Source organism: Nilaparvata lugens, chromosome 3, assembly GCF_014356525.2.
Source record: "Nilaparvata lugens isolate BPH chromosome 3, ASM1435652v1, whole genome shotgun sequence".
Lineage (NCBI taxonomy): Eukaryota > Metazoa > Arthropoda > Insecta > Hemiptera > Delphacidae > Nilaparvata > Nilaparvata lugens.
The window spans coordinates 82,873,517-82,893,248 of record NC_052506.1 but is presented as its reverse complement, the minus strand read 5'-3'; the positions used below and the strand labels follow the sequence as shown (position 1 = coordinate 82,893,248).

Here is a 19,732-nt window from a genome sequence, read left to right as displayed (position 1 = left end):
AATTATTTAGGCCTGTATAGAAATCAGACTATTTTCAGAATAATGTCACTTAATAACTTCCATTCTACAGATTTTAAACACAAATAAAGTCCATGAATATCAATCAAGAGTATTGAAATCAACAATGAAAATGAACCATGAATATTTTTGTTAGAGAGTTAGTGGGGGGGATATTTTTAATATTCTTTCCAAAGAATGGACATTGATATGTCCAAAGCTCCGCCAATTTATGTAGATGCATAACAATATAATTATCTATAGTTATTACATTACAAATTGCTTTTTCATATCATATACAGTTCAATAATTTTTTCTTAGTCTATATTATGTAAATTCATCTATGATTTTGCTGTATTGTAAGCTATTGTATATAAGTGTATAAGCCAGTATATATTGTAATCTACATAAATAAAGTTCTCAATCAATCAAGATAATATCTTCTAATGTATATTGATTTTGCATGAAAAAGTTCCAAGCGGAACAAGTACAACTTTCATTCTAATATTTCCTATGTTTGAGAAGTCCACCACGTCTGATGGCTCATTAGTTACTACCTGAGTTTGATGGGAAATTTTTGAGAAAAACCTTTTAAGGGCACCGCACTTTCCTGGAGATTATTATGTTTTGAGTAGTGAGAGCACTTGGGGCTCTAGAAGGCCTAGGATCAGGTGATTTGTTTTGATAAGTGATATTGCCTGAGTTTCGTGGTGGAAAATATTGGAGGAAAACACTTTTTTACGGCGCCAAACTTTCCTTGAGAATATGTTTTGAAAAGTGAGGGTACTTACAGGGGTCTAGAAGGCCTTGGATCAGGGGCTCTAGAACTAGAAGGCCGTGGATCAGGTGTGCGCGGCGCGAAGGAATATAGTCGAGTTGAGTGGACGCTCTTCGTTCCCCCACCCCCCGCTTCTATTAGCAGCAGGTTATCGAGCCGAGTCTGCCGAGTGGTTAGGTTAGGAAGTTTAGTCTGCCGCGAGACGCCGACAGGCGAGGTTGTCGTGTTGGTGTGTGCGAGTGTGTAGTGTGCTGTTGTGGCGCGTGTGTAGTGTGGTTGGTGATTTCAGTGATGATATGATATGCCTCTGGTTGCCACCATCAAGTCGCAGATGCTAGGCCTGTTGCGACGTACGAAGAGTAGCCGTGTGCCGCCGTCTGCCATGGTCATCCCCAACAAACGCTACTCTGTGTTAGTGCCCGAGTCTCCCTCAGTCATAGTGGAGCCGTTTCCGATGGCATTGGGCACTGTAGTTTCGGCCGTTACCGCCCCCGCAGCTACACCGCCTCCTCCTCATGCTGCCACCCCCGCACCGCCGTCGGCTATCACCGCCCCCCGCCAGCGGCCGGACGTTATCCGTCATCGCTCACACTCTCAGGCGCGCAGACATAATCGACAGGTAAACACACACTCACACCGACGTGTCACTTCAAACTGGCAGTTTGTTAGGGAAAAATATGTTGATGTTGTTACTTGGAAGATTGACTAGATTCAAGTGTCTCACAACTATCTGTCATTTGTTTGGGTGGGATATGTTGATGATGTTTACTATAGAGAGGTCTACGTTGTAATGGCAGTGTTTGATTAGCAATGGTATTCAAGATTCAAGATTCTTTATTGTCAGAACAGCTTTACATTGTATGAACACGTCAAAAAATAATAACAGTAATAAGTTATTCAGTTTTACCAAAAATTAAAAGGTACATGTTGCATCAACATGAAATCTTATAATGTATGAAAATATTACAATAACAATTTGTCTTAGTTAGAAACAAACCGCAATTCATATTAATAATAATTAATAAATTATCCAGTTTTACCAAAAATTAAAAGGTACATGTTGCATCATGAGTATTCATTATATTGAACATTGAAGATACTCACCCACCGAATAGTAGGCACTCTCTGTCAATTTATTTTTTTTTAAATTTGTTTGAATTCATAGATTGGCAGCTCTCTAATTTATAAAGAAAGATTGTTATAAATTTTGGCTTGTTGAAAAATATAGCTATCTCTTGTCTTGTGGAGACTCTTATTTGAGGCTTATTGCTATCCTTGTCCACCATTCAACCAAGCGGATAGCGCTATCTCTTTCTCGCTTTGCTCTGTTGCCAAATCGTCTTACACACGTGTAGAATCAGTAATTAATTAACAAAATATTTCATCTTAATTATGAAAATTCATTATGAAATTATTGAAAAATATAATTTCTTACTTAATAAAATATAATTGATTATTTTAAACGAGAATGAACAGTATCAGCTACCGTCTATAGAAGGCATTGAAAAGACAGAGGATCGGCAACGTTGTTCTCCTATCTTTCTCCACTGCCATTATAACGTGGACCTTACTATAGGAATATTGACAAAAATAAAGTGCACATTATACAAAACACAATAAACAACATACAGAACGCAGTATTGGAAAGATACAGCAGAATTTATGTTGATAACTTAAATTACTCGTTCATTGTATTCATTTCAATAGATGTGGTCCAATTGAATTGAATTGAATGACTGCCTTTATTTTGACCTAGGAGGGCGAAGCTAGGGCGCAGTCGGCCCTCTCTTACACTTAACCCTCCAATACTGCTCTGTATCTCTCAATCAGAGTATGGAATGTAACATCCTATATATTTCATTCCATGAGATGTGTAACATTCCTATGTTATATTCTACACTCTCTGGCTCCAATATGACATTACAATATTCATTTTTGACAAATTTTTCCAACTTTATTATTGGCAGCTCTTCAACATCTGAAGAAGCCTGTTGATTTGTTTGTAAATTTTAGTTTGCTGGAATATCTTGTTATACCTTGTTTTAGAGATTCTTATTGTGGGATTGAAAGATCATTTCTTTGCATACCGGGTAGTGTAGTCATGATCGAATTCATTTTATTTGTTCTTTGTACTAATTGTGTCTTCTCAGACTATTTCTCTTAAACAATCATGTATCATTCCACTATAATCGAAGATTATTGAATTGAAAATTGAAATTAGATCATATAAAAAATTCGTCTCTTTCCTGTATAGAGCTACTTGTAATATAAATATAAAGAAAATAAAAATCTCAGTACCCTTTTTTTAAAATATTGTATCACAACATGTTTCGGTCATTGATGCCATTTTAAAAATGAAATAAAATGGCATAAATGACCGAAACATGTTGTGATAAAATATTTTAAAAAAAGGGTACTGAGATTTTTATTTTCTTTATATTTAAAAAAATTCAATATTCTTCAATTATAGTGGAATGATATTGTTTCATAACAATGTAATAAACATGTAATTGTTTCATAACAATTGAAGTGAATCTCACTCTAAATGAATTTGATCCAATTCAATGAATTTATGTGATCTAATTTCAATTTTCAATTCAATATTCTTCAATTATAGTGGAATGATACATGATAGTTTAAGAGAAATAGTCTGAGAATGTATCCCAACTTACTTTTGCTCGTATTTCAAATGTTTCTCATTTATGGTTACATGGCAAAGTAATAAACGAATAATTTCATTTTTGATTAAGAGTGAATTATTCAATTAGACCACCCGTCATTTGTAGTAGATCAAACATCACACTACTAGACTACAGGTGATGATTTCTTGATACACACACACACACACACACACACACCACACACACACACACACACACACACACACACTCACACACACACGATTGTTGAAACTCTTTTGTCATAAAAACGTGTTCAAATTGAGTGCCAATTCAATTTTTTGAAGCATGCTTCGAAGCGAACAACGAACCGATTCTGTTTATGGAAAAAATTATTGCTGAAAATACTTTCGATTTTAATGTGATACTTTCTGAATGAATTATGCCCGCCTCAACTTCGAGAAGATATTTTTAAAATTTTGCCAAAAAATGTAAACAACTCTCATCTTGGCTCATATTGCAATTTATATAATACATATGAAAATCCCATATCGTCATTCAATAAAAGAGCAATTTATTAATGCAAGGTTAACCTGACAAATATCATCAATCTATATTAGTAATCATTATTTTAGAAAAACCAGGAACTATGTTTCTCTGTGATAGATTTTTTGCAGAAAGTACTGAAAAGGTTGAATCATTATACAGATATACAGTAGCTCAAATTTGATTTATTCTCTGAGTAAGATCAAAACTTGATTGACTAAGCTATTTCAAGATTTGAAATGAATAACTTCAATACACTATTGACATTTCAATTTTTAATTCATGTTGTAGGAAGATAATTAAAAATGTTTTTTTTTGGGTGGGGGGGCCAATAAATTTCATTTTCTAATGTTCAGCTAATAAAGAAAATTCATTGCGAAAATTGAAAAGTTTTTCTCTATTCAGTTGTTTATTGCTATTATGAAAATGGCTCTGTATGTAGTAATTTATCCGCCGATATTTTCTTCAATTATAAGAAGAAAATAAGCAATCTTCTCTGGTTTCATAATCTTGTAATAGTCAGACTATAGAATTATTCATCATAAATCAGCTGACAAGTGATTACACAGATGTGTGGAGAAGCCACTCTATTGCTGTATTTCCATAAGGTCTATAGTTTCAATCAGGTACTTGTGGATGAGAATACTGAGTGAGGTCTACTGTTCACAGAACTACTAGTGTACGAGTGTATAACATGATTGACAACAGTTTTGCACTGCTGGTAGACTATATTTCAATACGTGACATTTTAAAATCGTTGAGAAACTAGTGGTTGTCTAGGAAATTAATGTTTAGATTGTGAATCATTGTTGAAGGAGTGGTCATCTTCACTATCTTCACTACAGGCTATATGTAATTTTAGCTTTCAAATGCATGAATCATCATCATGTAATAAGAACAGTCATGGAACTTATCCAATTCAATGTGAAATTCTGTGTCTGACATCAATTTTTATCGAGTTGAAGTAAATATCCCGCAATGCTCAAAGTGAAGGAGCTGAGTAATTTGAAACTACATACTAGGATAGAAAACGAAAAAATTGTCGTTTATCTTTTTTGATGGGTTTTTTAGTTTAAAAATGATATTATCCCTCTCACCATGATTAAGGAATCACTTGAGTGTTCTATTTAACTCATTAACAACTATTTTACTTGTGTTGCACTCAGAAATTTCAAATGGTTTAATGACAGAATTCTGGAATTAGTCTGAATTAGTATTTCCCAATCGAATTTTTTGAGCTACACTGAAAAATCCAAATTGAATAGGAAGGAAAATCTCAAATCAGTATGTATTAGGCTCAACGCACACTCACGCGACTCAGGTCGAGAAGAGACTCGACTCTAGTCCAGAGCATTTGTTTTCAAATGGTGACAGTCGCGGAGACTAGAATCGACTGGTCTGAGTGTCACCATTTGGAAACACATATGATCTCGACTAGAGTCGAGTCTCTTCTCGACATGAGTCGCGTAAGTGTGAGTGAACCTTTGTATTTGCCAATCAAATAAGTCTGTATTAGTATTTTCCAATCAAACTTTGCTATGATTTTTGTGTTATTCAATTTTTATAAACTCTGTCTCTCTTGATAATCATATTGATTCATTTTAGAATTTATCAATGTCATAACATAAAACTAGGCCTACAATGAATGTATCGTGAAATAAATAATCTATCTATAATAATGATAAGGATTGGCTTATACTGGACTGGTTAAATTGAAATTTTGGATACAGATTCTTAATTTACTGAGGATGGTTATAGGCCTATTTTCAATTCTTCCAGTTCGGAAGTCAAGTTTTCAGTTTGTAAAGGTTTAATAAGACCCTTGCGGTGCACGGGTTACATTCTAGTCTATAATAAAGGCTTATACACATACGGGATAGGAAATTCACGAATGACGCATCATCACGTCTGAACTACTCAACTGATTACCTAGACATACTTCTGTGAACAGTAGACCTCACGCAGTATTCTCATCCAAAAGTACCTGATTGAAACTATAGACCTTATGGAAATACAGCAATAGACTGGCTTCTCCACACATCTGTGTAATCACTTGTCAGCTGATTTATGATTAATAATATTCTATAGTCTGATTCTTACTTTCCTTGCCCTACTACCATAGGTAAGGAAAGTATTGCTTTCCGAAAAAAATTAAGGTACCCCAATTTCTAAATTTCTATACGTTTCAAGGTCCCCTGAGTCCAAAAAAGTAGTTTCTGGGTATTGGTCTGTATGTTTGTGTGTGTGTGTGTGTGTGTGTGTGTGTGTGTGTGTGTGTGTGTGTGTGTATGAGTGTATGTGCGTCTGTGTACACGATATCTTATCTCCCAATTAACGGAATGACTTGAAATTTGAAACGTAAAGCCCTTACAATATAAGGATCCGACACGAACAATTTCGATCAAATGCGATTCAAGTTGGCGGCTAAAATGGCGAAAATGTTGTCAAAAACAGGGGTTTTCGCGATTTTTCTCGAAAACGGCTCCAACGATTTTGATTGAAGTTATACCTGAAATAGTCATCGATAAGCTCTATCAACTGTCACAAGTCCCATATCTGTAAAAATTTCAGGAGCTCCGCCCCATCTATATAAAATATAGATGATGACTATATAAAATAGTCATTTTAGAGTCTCAATTATCAGGCTTCAGATACAATTTAACAAAAGTTTTGAGTGAGATAGATTCAGCATGAGAATCTCTACAACAAATGTTCAGTAACATTTTCACCTAAAATCAAAAATAAGCTCGAAATTCGAGAAAATGTGATAATCCAATTGCAAACTGTTGGAAACTGTTGATTCTATTAAATGATTCACTATGAAGAAAAAGCACAACTCGTGTGTCTTCAGCGTTATTGCCCTTTCACCAGCTGGCTCAAATCTTTGAATAGTAGAATTGTGATGCGCGGGAACACTAGCGTCAGGTGATCAATTCTCATAACGGCAAGGAAAGTTGTGTGAGTGCGCCACACCAGATTTTTACTCTAATATTGGCGTATGAAGGAGGCTCCTTTTTCCTTTTATATTATCGTTGAAATGCAAAATTTCCAAAAACCTTGTATATACGTTGACGCGCAATTTAAAAAGGAACATATCTGTCAAATTTCATGAAAATCTATTACCGCGTTTGGCCGTAAATGCGCAACATATAAACATTTAAACATTCAAACATTTAAACTTTAAGAGAAATGCCAAACCGTCGACTTGAATATTAGACCTCACTTCGCTCGGTCAATAAATCCTTAATTTTTGGGGATGTTTGAAGGTCTATTTTAAATTCTTCAAGTTTTCAGTTTGACAAGTTTTTAATCAGACCCTTGCCGAGCACGGGTTACCTGCTCCTGTTACCCTGATCCTTTCTCCATCCAACTTCTTCCAACATGAAGATGAAGCATCCACATGAGGTATCTCCATGCACTTTTCTAGGCATGGAGTGCCGATGAAACCCTCTTGGCGTTTGATGTTCCATTCCCTCGTCTTGAGAACCATTTTGGACAGAACCCAGGTTCCTGATGGGGTTCCAGGTTCTATTAGTGAGGATGCGAGTTGAAAGCCTTGCCATTTCTGGAGTACAGTATAGTAGTTTGATTTATGAGCGTGATTCGATTTCGTCATAATTATCGGTGGAAATGTTCAGCGGACCGAGGCAAGGCTTTTCTGTGTGTTGCCTAGGTGAGTTGGCAGCAGTGATTCACCTGATAATTAGCATAGCATTCACCTGTTCTGTTGCCGCATCCATTGCCTAGCCTGATTGCGCGCCCACATATCGCCGCTTTCATCCATCATACAGAGTGTAGAAGTATAGGAATATACATTCACATTCTAAACTCTCTGATCTCTCTCTCTCTCTTTTTTTTTCTCTCTCTCTCCCGGTCATGTGTTGATGGGAAGGATACTATTTTATATCCTTCTTAGAGAATCGACAATTATTTGTTGAAACACCGCCGATTTATGAAGTTACATTACATTATTATTTTATCGTTATTCTATTTGCATTCAATATTTACTCTCATTGATTAATTATTTATACTTTGTAAAATTCGTTGAATAACTTGCATCATCGTCATTTAATGTAAATTAGTGTATGAGCCAGTAAATATTGTAACATACATAAATAAAAAAAACTAATCTAATCTTTATTAAGTATTTTTTTCGATTTTGTAAAGGGTTGTGTGGCAGAGAAGACCAAGAGTCCTAACTCCGCCCCAATAAAGACAAATAATCCTACAAAAGAATAAATAATACAAAAGCTACCTGTTATAAAGATAGCCATCACAAAATAGGAAATAGGCATTCAAGAAGATGAGAGTGTAGACGATTATCAAATCAAATAGTTTATTGCACAAAAATATATACAGAATACAACTGAAAGGAAATTGACAACTTTGTGCTACACGTCGGCAAAAGAAAACTTGTACGCCGACGTGGAGTGTTAATATAACTTATTCACTTATACATTAATATTAATATATAAAATGATCCTACAATATTATAATATAGGCTAACAGTAATTAACATTCAACCAACTAAATATTCTATTCTAAGAAATAACAATAAATTAAAGATATACATAAAGCTGAATTTAAGATTCATACAACATCAAACAATATTAAACCAAATCATTAATTGAATAAAAATAATTTTCTTTCACCCAGGAAAGGATATTATAAGAAGGCTATTGATATTATAAGAATATGCTGAAGATTATTATAGAGATGACATTTTTCACGCTATTATTTCAAAATTCTAAACTCAACTAACCTAAAACTCTATTCATAATTAGAAAACAGAGCATTACATATTTAGCGCTTCCGTGAGCTATAAAAACAAAGTGAGGCTACAAAAGTGATGTAAAATCTTTAAAATACGTGAGCATTTGCTCCAGAGTTCAGGAGCATAAGGTGTAGCTTATTCATATCAAAATGAGCAAATGCTTTTGCTTCTACCTTTTGCTCATGAGCAAAACCTTATGCTCAATTCTTTTGCTCATGAGCAAAACCTTATGCTCAATTCTTTTGCTCATGATCATTTGCTCTGGTTTTATTCATATGGGCCATTGAGTACATCATCGAAATAATAGGGAGAGAATAAGGTAACCTAGTGCTATTCCTCTCCGAAATTTAGATAAGGCTACACATAGTCCGAAGTATTTATTTATTTGTTGTTACAATTACAAATCATATGAATATGATTGGGAAAGAACATCAGGCACAGCCCAAAACTAGTCCGTTCCTAAATTTTGATAAAATTTATCATTTAATAATGACATGTCTGAAAAAATAGGTTAGTATCTCATCAAACACTGGTTCAGAAGTCGAATATTAGTTACCTTTTGGATTGACAGATGCATGAATTGATTAAACTTCCCTCTTTAACTGATTTTCAGTTAGCCTACACATCTCAAACAAGTCGAAGCATGTGTCTGATCAGTCTGCTAAGTCCGGTTCAAGCATTCAAGTCCTTATCAAGAGAGAAGCATTTTCTAGGAATCGGTGACTTCTGTCTGTAGAATCACCAAGTAGTGACGTGGCCTGTCCTATTCACTGATTGAAATGGTAATCACTGTCTCGTTTTCTTTCTCACCGTGAAGTCTGTGCTGTCATTCGCGCTACCCACAAGCATTTAATCTCTACTTTTTCCAGCAGCAGTTAATTTTCTCTCGCACCGGAGACAAATGCGGCATAGTTGTAGTCGAGCGTGGGTTGATAAATGAAGATCTCAACCGATAGGAGTAAATTAATTAGTCATTCATGTGTGGAATTTTCTGAAAGTTGTGATACTCATCCAATTTAATAGTTGTTCAGTAATAATTATTTCATTGAATCTTTATGACCTGTCCCATCCATCTTTGAACTGACGACGATTTTTCATGTGAAAATTTAAAAGAGTTTTCCTCACTCCCTTCTTAACAGCAACTAATTTCAGTACAGTACATGTATACATTATGTTCTAATATATTATTACTAGCCGTCAGGCTCGCTTCGCTCTCCACTTCCGTCTAGCAAGGGGGCTCCGCCCCCTGGACCCCCGGCAAGATCATCCAAAAATGATATCAGCGAGCTCGTTCCGCTCGCCTGCATTCTTCATTTGAGCATGCTTCATTCCATCAGAAAGTCAAAGTACTGAGAAAACGCAGAAAAGCTGAGAAAACGCTAATTTTGAGCGTATCTTTGGCGTTATTTCAAATTCCTTCAAAAAAACATTATTACACCTTAGCTTAGCTTCTGTACTAAATTTGAACATTTTCTGTTCATTTGTTCTCTATAAAGCTGAGAAAGCGTTGAAAAAACGCTGGAAAAACGCACATTTTGGGCGTATCTTTGGAAATTTTTCAAATCCATTCTTAGTGCGCCTCTAAAGGGCCAACTGAACATACCTACCTAATTTGAACGTTTTTGGTCCGGTAGATTTTTAGTTCTGCGAGTGAGTGAGTGCCATTTCGCTTTTATATATACAGATTTCTCCTTTTTTGTCAAATTTATTGTTTCTGAAGAACTCAGAAGTCTTTGTAATAAAATAATTCATCTATGTGCCTTATCATGTACAATCATGTCTATACTAGTAGTTCTGTGAACAGTAGACCTCACGCAGCTATAAACCGCAGCCTCTCCTTATACTGTCCATCAGAGTAAATCCTGTCTGTATGTCGTGTCGGCGAGTTATCGGTGTGAAAACGGTTAATGGCTGTTGGGGTTGGTGTATCAATAATGCTCACATCAAAAGCTGATCTCCTTCAAGACATACTGGCAACAGGACAGCCCGAGTTCAAAGCAGAAAATGTTCGAGAGACAATACTATGTTATTTTGGTTATTCATTGCATGCGTTATTGCACGCAATTAATAGTTTATTTAATAGTGCATAAAAATTGCATTCAATAAGGCATGCGATTAATAACACAACAGCTGATTTTTTACCAAGTTACATTGAGATATTGCATTGCATGCGTCATGGCATGCAATTTATAATCCACTCGACAGCTGATTTATGATGAATAATTCTATAGTATGATTTTTACTCTAATATTGGCGTATGAAGGAGGCACATTTTTCTTTCTATATTATCCTTGAAATGCAAATTTTCCAAAAACCTTGTATATACGTCGACGCGCAATTTAAAAAGGAACATATCTGTCAAATTTCATGAAAAACTATTACCGCGTTTCGCCGTAAATGCGCAACATATAAACATTTTAAAACATTCAAACATAAAGAGAAATGCCAAACCGTTGACTTGAATCTTAGACCTCACTTCGCTCGGTCAATCAATCATGTCTATATCTACAATGTATCATTGGAGTATTTAGGTTCACTGTAATTAATATTTGTCATATTTATAGTTTGTGTGTGATTTTCCACTTAATTTCAATAATAATCGAATCTCATGCGGTCTGTTTGAACAAGTTGTATCATTAGAATATTATACAGGTTCAACGTAATTTATTATATGTGTCGGTATTTACTATATTATATTGTAATGATTCATCTATGTGTCTTTCTACAATTTATCATTGGAGTATTTAGGTTCAGTGTAATTAATATTTGTAATATTTACTAAATATAGAATGTGTGTGATTTTCCAGTTAATTTAAATAATAATCGAATCTCGTGCGGTCTGTTTGAACAAGTTGTCTTAGTTGATTGTTTAATTACACTTTGTCAGTCAAGTGAGTCAGTGAGTACTGAGCTGACTGTTTACTTGAGCTAGCTGACTTCATTAATTCATTCGTTAATTTGACTCGTTCAATTGCTTCGTCCATTTGCCAAGTAGCGACTATTAAGCCTCACCTTTCGACCTCGTTCCAAATTGACCAGCAATTTGGTACTCTGCTAATATTCAAGTAATCTTCACACATGGTAGCGTTTGTTCCATTTTCGCACATGTGTGACATCTGGGACCTGGGATTATTTTTCCTTTCCTTGCCCTACTACCATAGTTAAGGAAAGTATTGCTTTCCGAAAAAAAATTAAGGTACCCCAATTTCCAAATTTCTATACGTTTAAAGGTCCCCTGAGTCCAAAAAAGTGGTTTTTGGGTATTAATCTGTATGTGTGTCTGTGTACACGATATCTAATCTCCCAATTAACGGAATGACTTGAAATTTGGAACTTAAGGTCCTTACACTACAAGGATCCGACACGAACAATTTAGTTCATATGCAATTCAAGATGGCGGCTAAAATAGCGAAAATGTTGACAAAAACAGGGTTTTTCGAGATTTTTTCGAAAATGGCTCCAACGATTTGATCAAGATTTTAAATTTGATCAAATTTATACCAAAAATAGTCATTGATACGCTCTATCAACTACCACAAGTTCCATATCTGTAAAAATTTTAGATGCTCCGCCCCATCTATGCAAAGTTTGATTTTTGATTTCCAATTATCAGGCTTCAGATACAATTTAAACAAAACATTTCAAGTGGAAAAGATTGAGCATGAAAATCTCTACAATGAATGTTTAGTAACATTTTCACCTGAAATTGAAAATAAGTTCGAAATTCGAGAGAATGTGATTATTCAATTGCAAACTGTTGGTAACTGTTGATTCTATTAGATCATTCACTATGAAGAGATAGCAGACTTCGTGTGTCTCCAGCGTTATTGTCCTGTCACCAGCTGGCTCAGATTTTTGAATATCTTGAGATGCGCGTGAACACTAGCGTCAGGTGATCAATTTTCATAACGGCAAGGAAAGTTGTGTGAGTGCGCCACACCAGATTTTTGTTGTGTATTTTGTCGTCCCTGCTCTATTTGAGGATCTCCTGTGGTTTATTATTTATTGTTATATGTTGTTCATTTCATTTTAGAAGCTGCTATCAAACAGCTGTTTTTCGTTGAAAGCCTTGAATGTCTTTTTCGTTCGAAGACACATGTCCGTTCACACATGCTAAACACACTTGTCCTGTCGTTAATGGACAACTTTATGTTATTTAGGAGTATTCCTATATAATTTCAATTAGTATTAAACTGTTTACAATAATATTCCATCTGTGGATCATATCAACAATCATAGTTTGCATAATAAGATCATTATAATTCTCTAAATTCATCGTCCTGTTCTCAGACATAATTATGCTCTCCCACACTCAACTTTGCATCACGTGGTTGTCCATAACTGGCTAAAGTGACGTCAAGTAGTTTTGGATAGTGTTCACTATTTCCATATCAATTTGAGATTGCCAAGGTTAGTAGTGTTTCCACCGATTTCAGAAAGGTACTCCTACACACTAGTTCCATCAGCTGGCAAATTATCTATTAAAATTCGTGTATCCTCATACTTGTAGGAAACGTATTTACACACCTCGATGAGATGGCTGATTTGGTCAAGGTAAATTAAATAGAGTCATTTGAATGTTGGCATTTGTACTTCCACAATAGAGGAGAACCCACGTACAATTTAGAAGTTCATCTGCATATCTATTCTCTGTTCTGAATATGTTGAATTTCATCTGTTTCCATTATAATGTAGTGTTAGTATGCAATGAGTCTTATTACTTATTTATTTGGAAATTCACATATTTTAGGGCACCAGGATCTGAATACCATTATTGCCCTTATAACACACATTGAGCATACAATTTGAAAAACAATACATTAAAATGAAAATAAAATAACCTAACTAATATACTATTGAGTTTTAGAGAAAAAAAATAAAAACAAGATACAAAAAAAATAGTAGAAAACCTTGCAAATATGAAACTTATAGTATACCAGATAGAAGAAGAAGAAAGACGTATGTAACTAATACTGAAGAATTTAAGAAGAAAAGAAAAAAGATATAAAGAAAAGAGAATAATGGAAACTTTGCAAATATGAAACTTATAGTTAAAAACACTAATATATTATGTAAAGATAATTATGTTAGTAGGACAACTATTGGCATGAAACTATTGTAAGAATAAGAGCAATTAAACTGGAAACACCAATAGTATAAACAAAAATGATATGGGCTATGAAGCAACAATATTACCAAACGAGTTCCCAAAAAAAATTCCACTGTGGCCATCCAGATCACAGACACAACAATCACCCACAATGACAGCAGGCCATAAAACCAAGAAACCAGAAGATATATTTATATAGGAAAAACAGAACCATACCAAATACATAGGAAAGGAAAAAAGAAAAAATGAATAAAAAAGACAAAACTCAACAAACATGAATCTTAATCAAGTCCCGCCTGAACACACTGTCTTGCAAGACCTGGCAATACATTGTCATTTGTGATAATTGAATAAATAAATGATCAGTCAAAAAGAATCAATTTGAATGTAGTTGTATCCGGCTAGAAAATACGTTGTTATAGATAGATGGATAGATAAAAATTGCCTTTTTATTTGCACTTTACAACATTGTAATCTGAGCGGTTTTGTGGTTCGCGAGCTGAATATACTAAGATTTCCTCGTGCAATATGTTACACAAGTATAGAATGTAACATTCTGTATTTACACACTATTTACTGTACGTAATGTAACATTTTTGACCGAGCGAAGTGAGGTCTAAGATTCAAGTCGACGGTTTGGCATTTCTCTTGATGTTTAAATGTTGCGCATTTACGGCGAAACGCGGTAATAGATTTTCATGAAATTTGACAGGTATGTTCCTTTCAAAGCAGTTCAAAGCAGAGAATGTTCGAGAGACAATACTATGTTATTTTGGTTATTCATTGCATGCGTTATTGCACGCAATCGATAGTTCATTTAATAGTGCATAAAAATTGCATTCAATGAGGCATGCAATTAATAGTCTACACAGCAGCTGTTTTTTTACCAAGTTACATTGAGATATTGCATTGCATGTGTCATGGCATGCAATTTATAATCCACTCGACAGCTGATTTATGATGAATAATTCTATAGTATGATTTTTACTCTAATATTGGCGTATGAAGGAGGCACATTTTTCTTTCTATATTATCCTTGAAATGCAAATTTTCCAAAAACCTTGTATATACGTCGACGCGCAATTTAAAAAGGAACATGCCTGCCTTTTTAAATTGCGCGTCGACGTATATACAAGGTTTTTGAAAATTTTGCATTTCAAGGATAATATAAAAGGAAAAAGGAGCCTCCTTCATACGTCAATATTAGAGTAAAAATCAGACTAGAGAATTATTCATCATAAATCAGCTGTTGAGGTGACTATAAATTGCATGCCATGACGCATGCAATTCAATATCTCAATGTAACTTGGTAAAAAATTAGCAACTGTGTCGATTATAAATTGCATTCCTCATTGAATGCAATTTTTATGCACTATTAAATAGGAAGCAAAGAACTTATAACAGCTCGTCTGGGCGCCTAGATGTCTTCTGGTTTTCTCGCGCTAAATTCCGGAAAGCGTTATATGATAATTAAATCTTGTGTAAGCATGATCTGATCAAATAAATAGTTAGTGTATCAGTATGGAAATGTTTATGGTTTGGGACGTCGTTATAACTGCGCGTGGTCTACTGTTCACAGAACTACTAGTATACTCACTATACACAAGCAAGTAGTGTATAGCCTATATTCGTGCCCGCGTTCGCGTTCTTACACAATTAATGGCCTGTATCATAAATAATTGTTACAAGATTGTAGCAGCTGTCGAAATATACGGTTGTTTACAATGCTAAGTTCAATGCTGTAGTTAGCAAGTGGCAAGAGGCAAGCTTGTTTTGTCGTATAGCTTCAGTAATCTTTGTGCTCAAAAAACCTTCAGTATCTTTTCAAACTTCTTCCGGCATTCCCTCTCTCCTTCACTGACTTCAATGAAAAATTATCAAACATGTACCACACTGCAGTAGTATGGTAATCGTATCATAAAACCAAAATTTGTTCGTTTTCATTAATAAATATCGGGGCACCGATCTTCGCTGGTAATCGTATCATAAAATCAAAATTTGTACGTTTTCATTAATAAATATCGGGGCACCGATCTTCGCTGGTAATCGTATCATAAAACCAAAATTTGTACGTTTTCATTAATAAATATCGGGGCACCGATCTTCGCTGGTAATCGTATCATAAAATCAAAATTTGTACGTTTTCATTAATAAATATCGGGGCACCGATCTTCGCTGGTAATCGTATCATAAAACCAAAATTTGTACGTTTTCATTAATAAATATCGGGGCACCGATATTCGCTTGTCATTTATTTATTGATAAACAGAACACAGTTCTTCAAAATGATTGAGGAAGGACTAACAGGCACAGCCCAAATCAGTTCCTTCCCCGAATTTTGATTTATACACTATAAATAGTAAAAAAGTAGGTTATGTTCCATACACTTTGATTCAGGTCTAATTATTTTCAGTCCAAATATTTGAAAACAGAAAAGTTCTAATTTATATTGTTTTACAAACCAAATTGAATAACAAAATAAAACTCACTAATCACTTGAAACTGTAAAATAATGATTAACAATAACTTTGAATATTATGATATACTCTTATTCAGAATGATATACCATGACTGTCATGTCAACAAATCAGATTATTTTGATCAAGTCTATTGAAATTTCTAGAAAATATTTCTTGTGAGATACGGTAAGCTGATTGATTACACAGCTGATCTACCACACATGCACACGCTTCTTCTGTTATCGACAGACTACGAAATTATCATCTGTTTTCAAGGATGAATAATTATTATCCTTTTCATGTCCTTCTGCGAGTTTTCCCAGGGATGAGATATGTTTTCCCAGTCTACACATGGAAATTAATGATAAATTGTATTTTTTGAACGAGAAAAGCCTTTGCAAATTTTTGGATAGTAGCTGTTAACTATGTTGTCAATATTTGCAGAAGTCTCCGGGGTGATATAAAGCATTCAATTTGGATTTTCGTTTCATAGTCATTATTCTTTCGATTCCATTGAATACCTTTGATTCAGAAAGTGTTTGGTCCACTGAATATTCTGATGAACAACAAAAATAGAGTCGCTTTCAGCAGGTATCATTGAGCGCAGGATGGCATTGAAAACAAACGTTCGTGGTGTGAGTGATAAACAAGAAAACCACTCGACTCGCGTCTGAAAATAAAATGGACCAGGTGGGGAAGGATCACCCCTTGGAGTTTCCAGCCCGTGATCAAAATAGGACTGGAAAACAACTCCAGCTAAGATCGATCTGGGTGCAACAGTGTGGAAGAGTAAGTGCACCCTTGGTTTCCCTGCTTTTGTGTTGGCATCACTGTATTGTATAGCCACTCAAATACAGAAAATCAATTTCAATCTAATTTTACTATCTTAGTCCATTCATTGCAGCCACTACTCACTCATTGTGAGGGAAACCGCTTTCTTTGTTCTCCTCATCTATTTCGGGAAAACAGCTTCGACTATAAACCATGAGCAATAATTTAGAGGATATTGGGTGAGCTTTTCTGTCAATGGAAACCTGTAGACAAAGAAGAATACAATAACTCAATCATGGTTCAGTTTAATCGGGGTTTCCATGCAGAGGTGGATATTATGAATAATTAATTGGAAAATAATACTCTGTTTTCAAAACTAAATAAAAATCATCCATGTTGAAAATCACATCCCAGTATTCAAAAGTATTTTAAAACTAAGAAATCTTGAATAAGCCAGATGATGAGAAAGGATACTTATGGAATTATTTTTAAACTAACAAATCGGGTAGTCCTAATGAAATATGTTATTAGAATATTGTGAATAATATTTACCAATTTAAATTTATTCAACATAATCTATATAAATGAAAATCGAGCCTCAAATTTTGACATTCAATATTTTTTTAATGTGTGCACAGAATCTGAAGGTTTTTTTTAGTTTACATGTAATCCTTATGGGTGAAGATTTGTGAGTTGGCCACACACAAAAATAAAAATCAGCTGTTATAATCATTGCGTCATCAACAGCCGTCGGTGGAATCTGTCTTTCCATAAAATTTTCTTTCCACTGATTCACAACATTTGAACTCTTAATGCCGCGGTATAAACGACGTCATAGCCCCCTTTAATGCATAATAAAGGTGCGTACAGATTTACGCGCCGCGAACATGAGCAATTCACTTTTAATCAGCTAATGCCAAGCTTTTTATATCTTTATCTTACCGTTTCTGTAAAAATACAGATATAGTCAGCTGATTAAAAGTGAATTGCTCATGTTCGCGGCGAGTATATCTGTACGCACCTTTAAGGTGCGTACAGACTGTCGCTCTGCTCCGCAACCGAATGTCACTCCAGCAGAGCGATTGATGATCGACCGGCGAGCAACAATGGTTCGACCGTGGAACGCGAGAAGATCTAACATCTTCCGTAACGTTCATGATGGGTGCGTGGGCGGTGCGACTGTGGTTCGATGGTGGTACGAGGGCGGTACGAGGGAGGAGCGTGCTCGGTGCGGGTTGGAAGCACGAATATGTGTACGCAGCTTTAGAGGTGGCTATGACGACGTCCAAACTTGGTTCGTGGAAATCAAAATGCTGTAAATTTAGAATATCATCATCAAGGAGATATAACATTCAATTCCCAGCAAACTGCATTCAACTATAACTAAAAATACAAACTGCTACACAACTAAGCACTTAGGAAGTCCTACATCCTATAGTGCATCAGATTAAGCTAAGGCTAAGCACACCTGAGGACGTTGCCTTATCACACCGTTCCATGCCATGCCCGATTCAGTGTGTATGAGTTGTTCTTCCATTCAAACCAATAAGCGAGAAGCACCTGGATGCTAAATGCCGCATCGCGCCTCCTCAGGTGTGCATCCAGCTGAAGTTTGTCATGAGATGCATTAACTATTTGGCGGTACGAAGTTCGCCGGGTCAGCTAGTAATTAATAAAATGCATCCACAGAGATGTAGAAGTCATTTGATTGCGGCTGGTATGCAATGGATTAAACTTATTTAGGGTGACCACTATCGACAGGACCAGTGTATCGAGCATGTGTGAACATACACACATGTTGTGTCATCAGCTAAAGGCTTCCAAAACATTTTATAAGGTTCAGTATTTTCCTCTCCGTTGTCCAATGTTTCTTCGTTGCTCTATTTTAGCTTAAATTTTTTTGTATCATTATAATTAGTAATTTTCCAGTGGTTCATTTTTATTGTTATTGATTGTTTTTTTTATTCGTTGTCGACAATACTATCAAAAATAAATAATTAACTAGCAGTTCGTCATTAGAAGTGAAAAGGTGCGTACAGATTTACGCGCCGCGAACATGAGCAATTCACTTTTATAATCAGCTGATGCCAAGCTTTTTATATCTATATCTTATACCGTTTCTGTAAAAATACAGATATAATCAGCTGATTAAAAGTGAATCGCTCATGTTCGCCGCGCGTAAATCTGTACGCACCTAAATGGATATTTAAATGATTATCTAGAATAAAGCTTAATTTTATGTTTCCTTGTTTGTCTTGGAAAGTATAAAAATCACAATTCAACATGTAAATCTAATGGAACTGAACAAGTAAAATTATGTGGAACTGAAAACATCTCTTTTATATCACCTTAATGTAAATTAGTTCGAATTATTAACCTTGGTAAACATTCAAGGTTTCCTTGTTGCACAAAGCTAATATACATCTGAGTCACATCATCAAAAAACAAAGAACAATAGTTTCAATAGACACAAAATCACATTAGCATGAAATTTGACAATTTTAGAACATTAATGACTTCCGTGTACACCTGTTTGAGTTGATGGAGATTGATTAGATTATTCATCATGTTGAGTAAAATACATGGTGGAACAGCTTGGCTTTATGTAAGTACATCTATCAAACTACTGTATTGGAAACAAGGCCTGCTGCAACATTTAGACTGGCTCCTTCCTCATTT

At 35.0% G+C, this 19,732-nt stretch overlaps 1 protein-coding gene across 1 annotated transcript in view; it reads left to right on the top strand.

The window, feature by feature from the left end:
• The first annotated feature begins 968 nt into the window (after positions 1–968).
• The window catches only part of LOC111043296 (serine/threonine-protein kinase MARK2), a 284,820-nt gene continuing 266,056 nt past the window's right edge, over positions 969–19,732 (top strand). Inside the window, exon 1 of the mRNA XM_039424818.1 lies at positions 969–1,394. Within this exon, the coding sequence (XP_039280752.1) occupies positions 1,077–1,394 (318 nt within the window). The 5' untranslated portion in view covers positions 969–1,076. The remainder of the gene's footprint in view (positions 1,395–19,732) is intronic.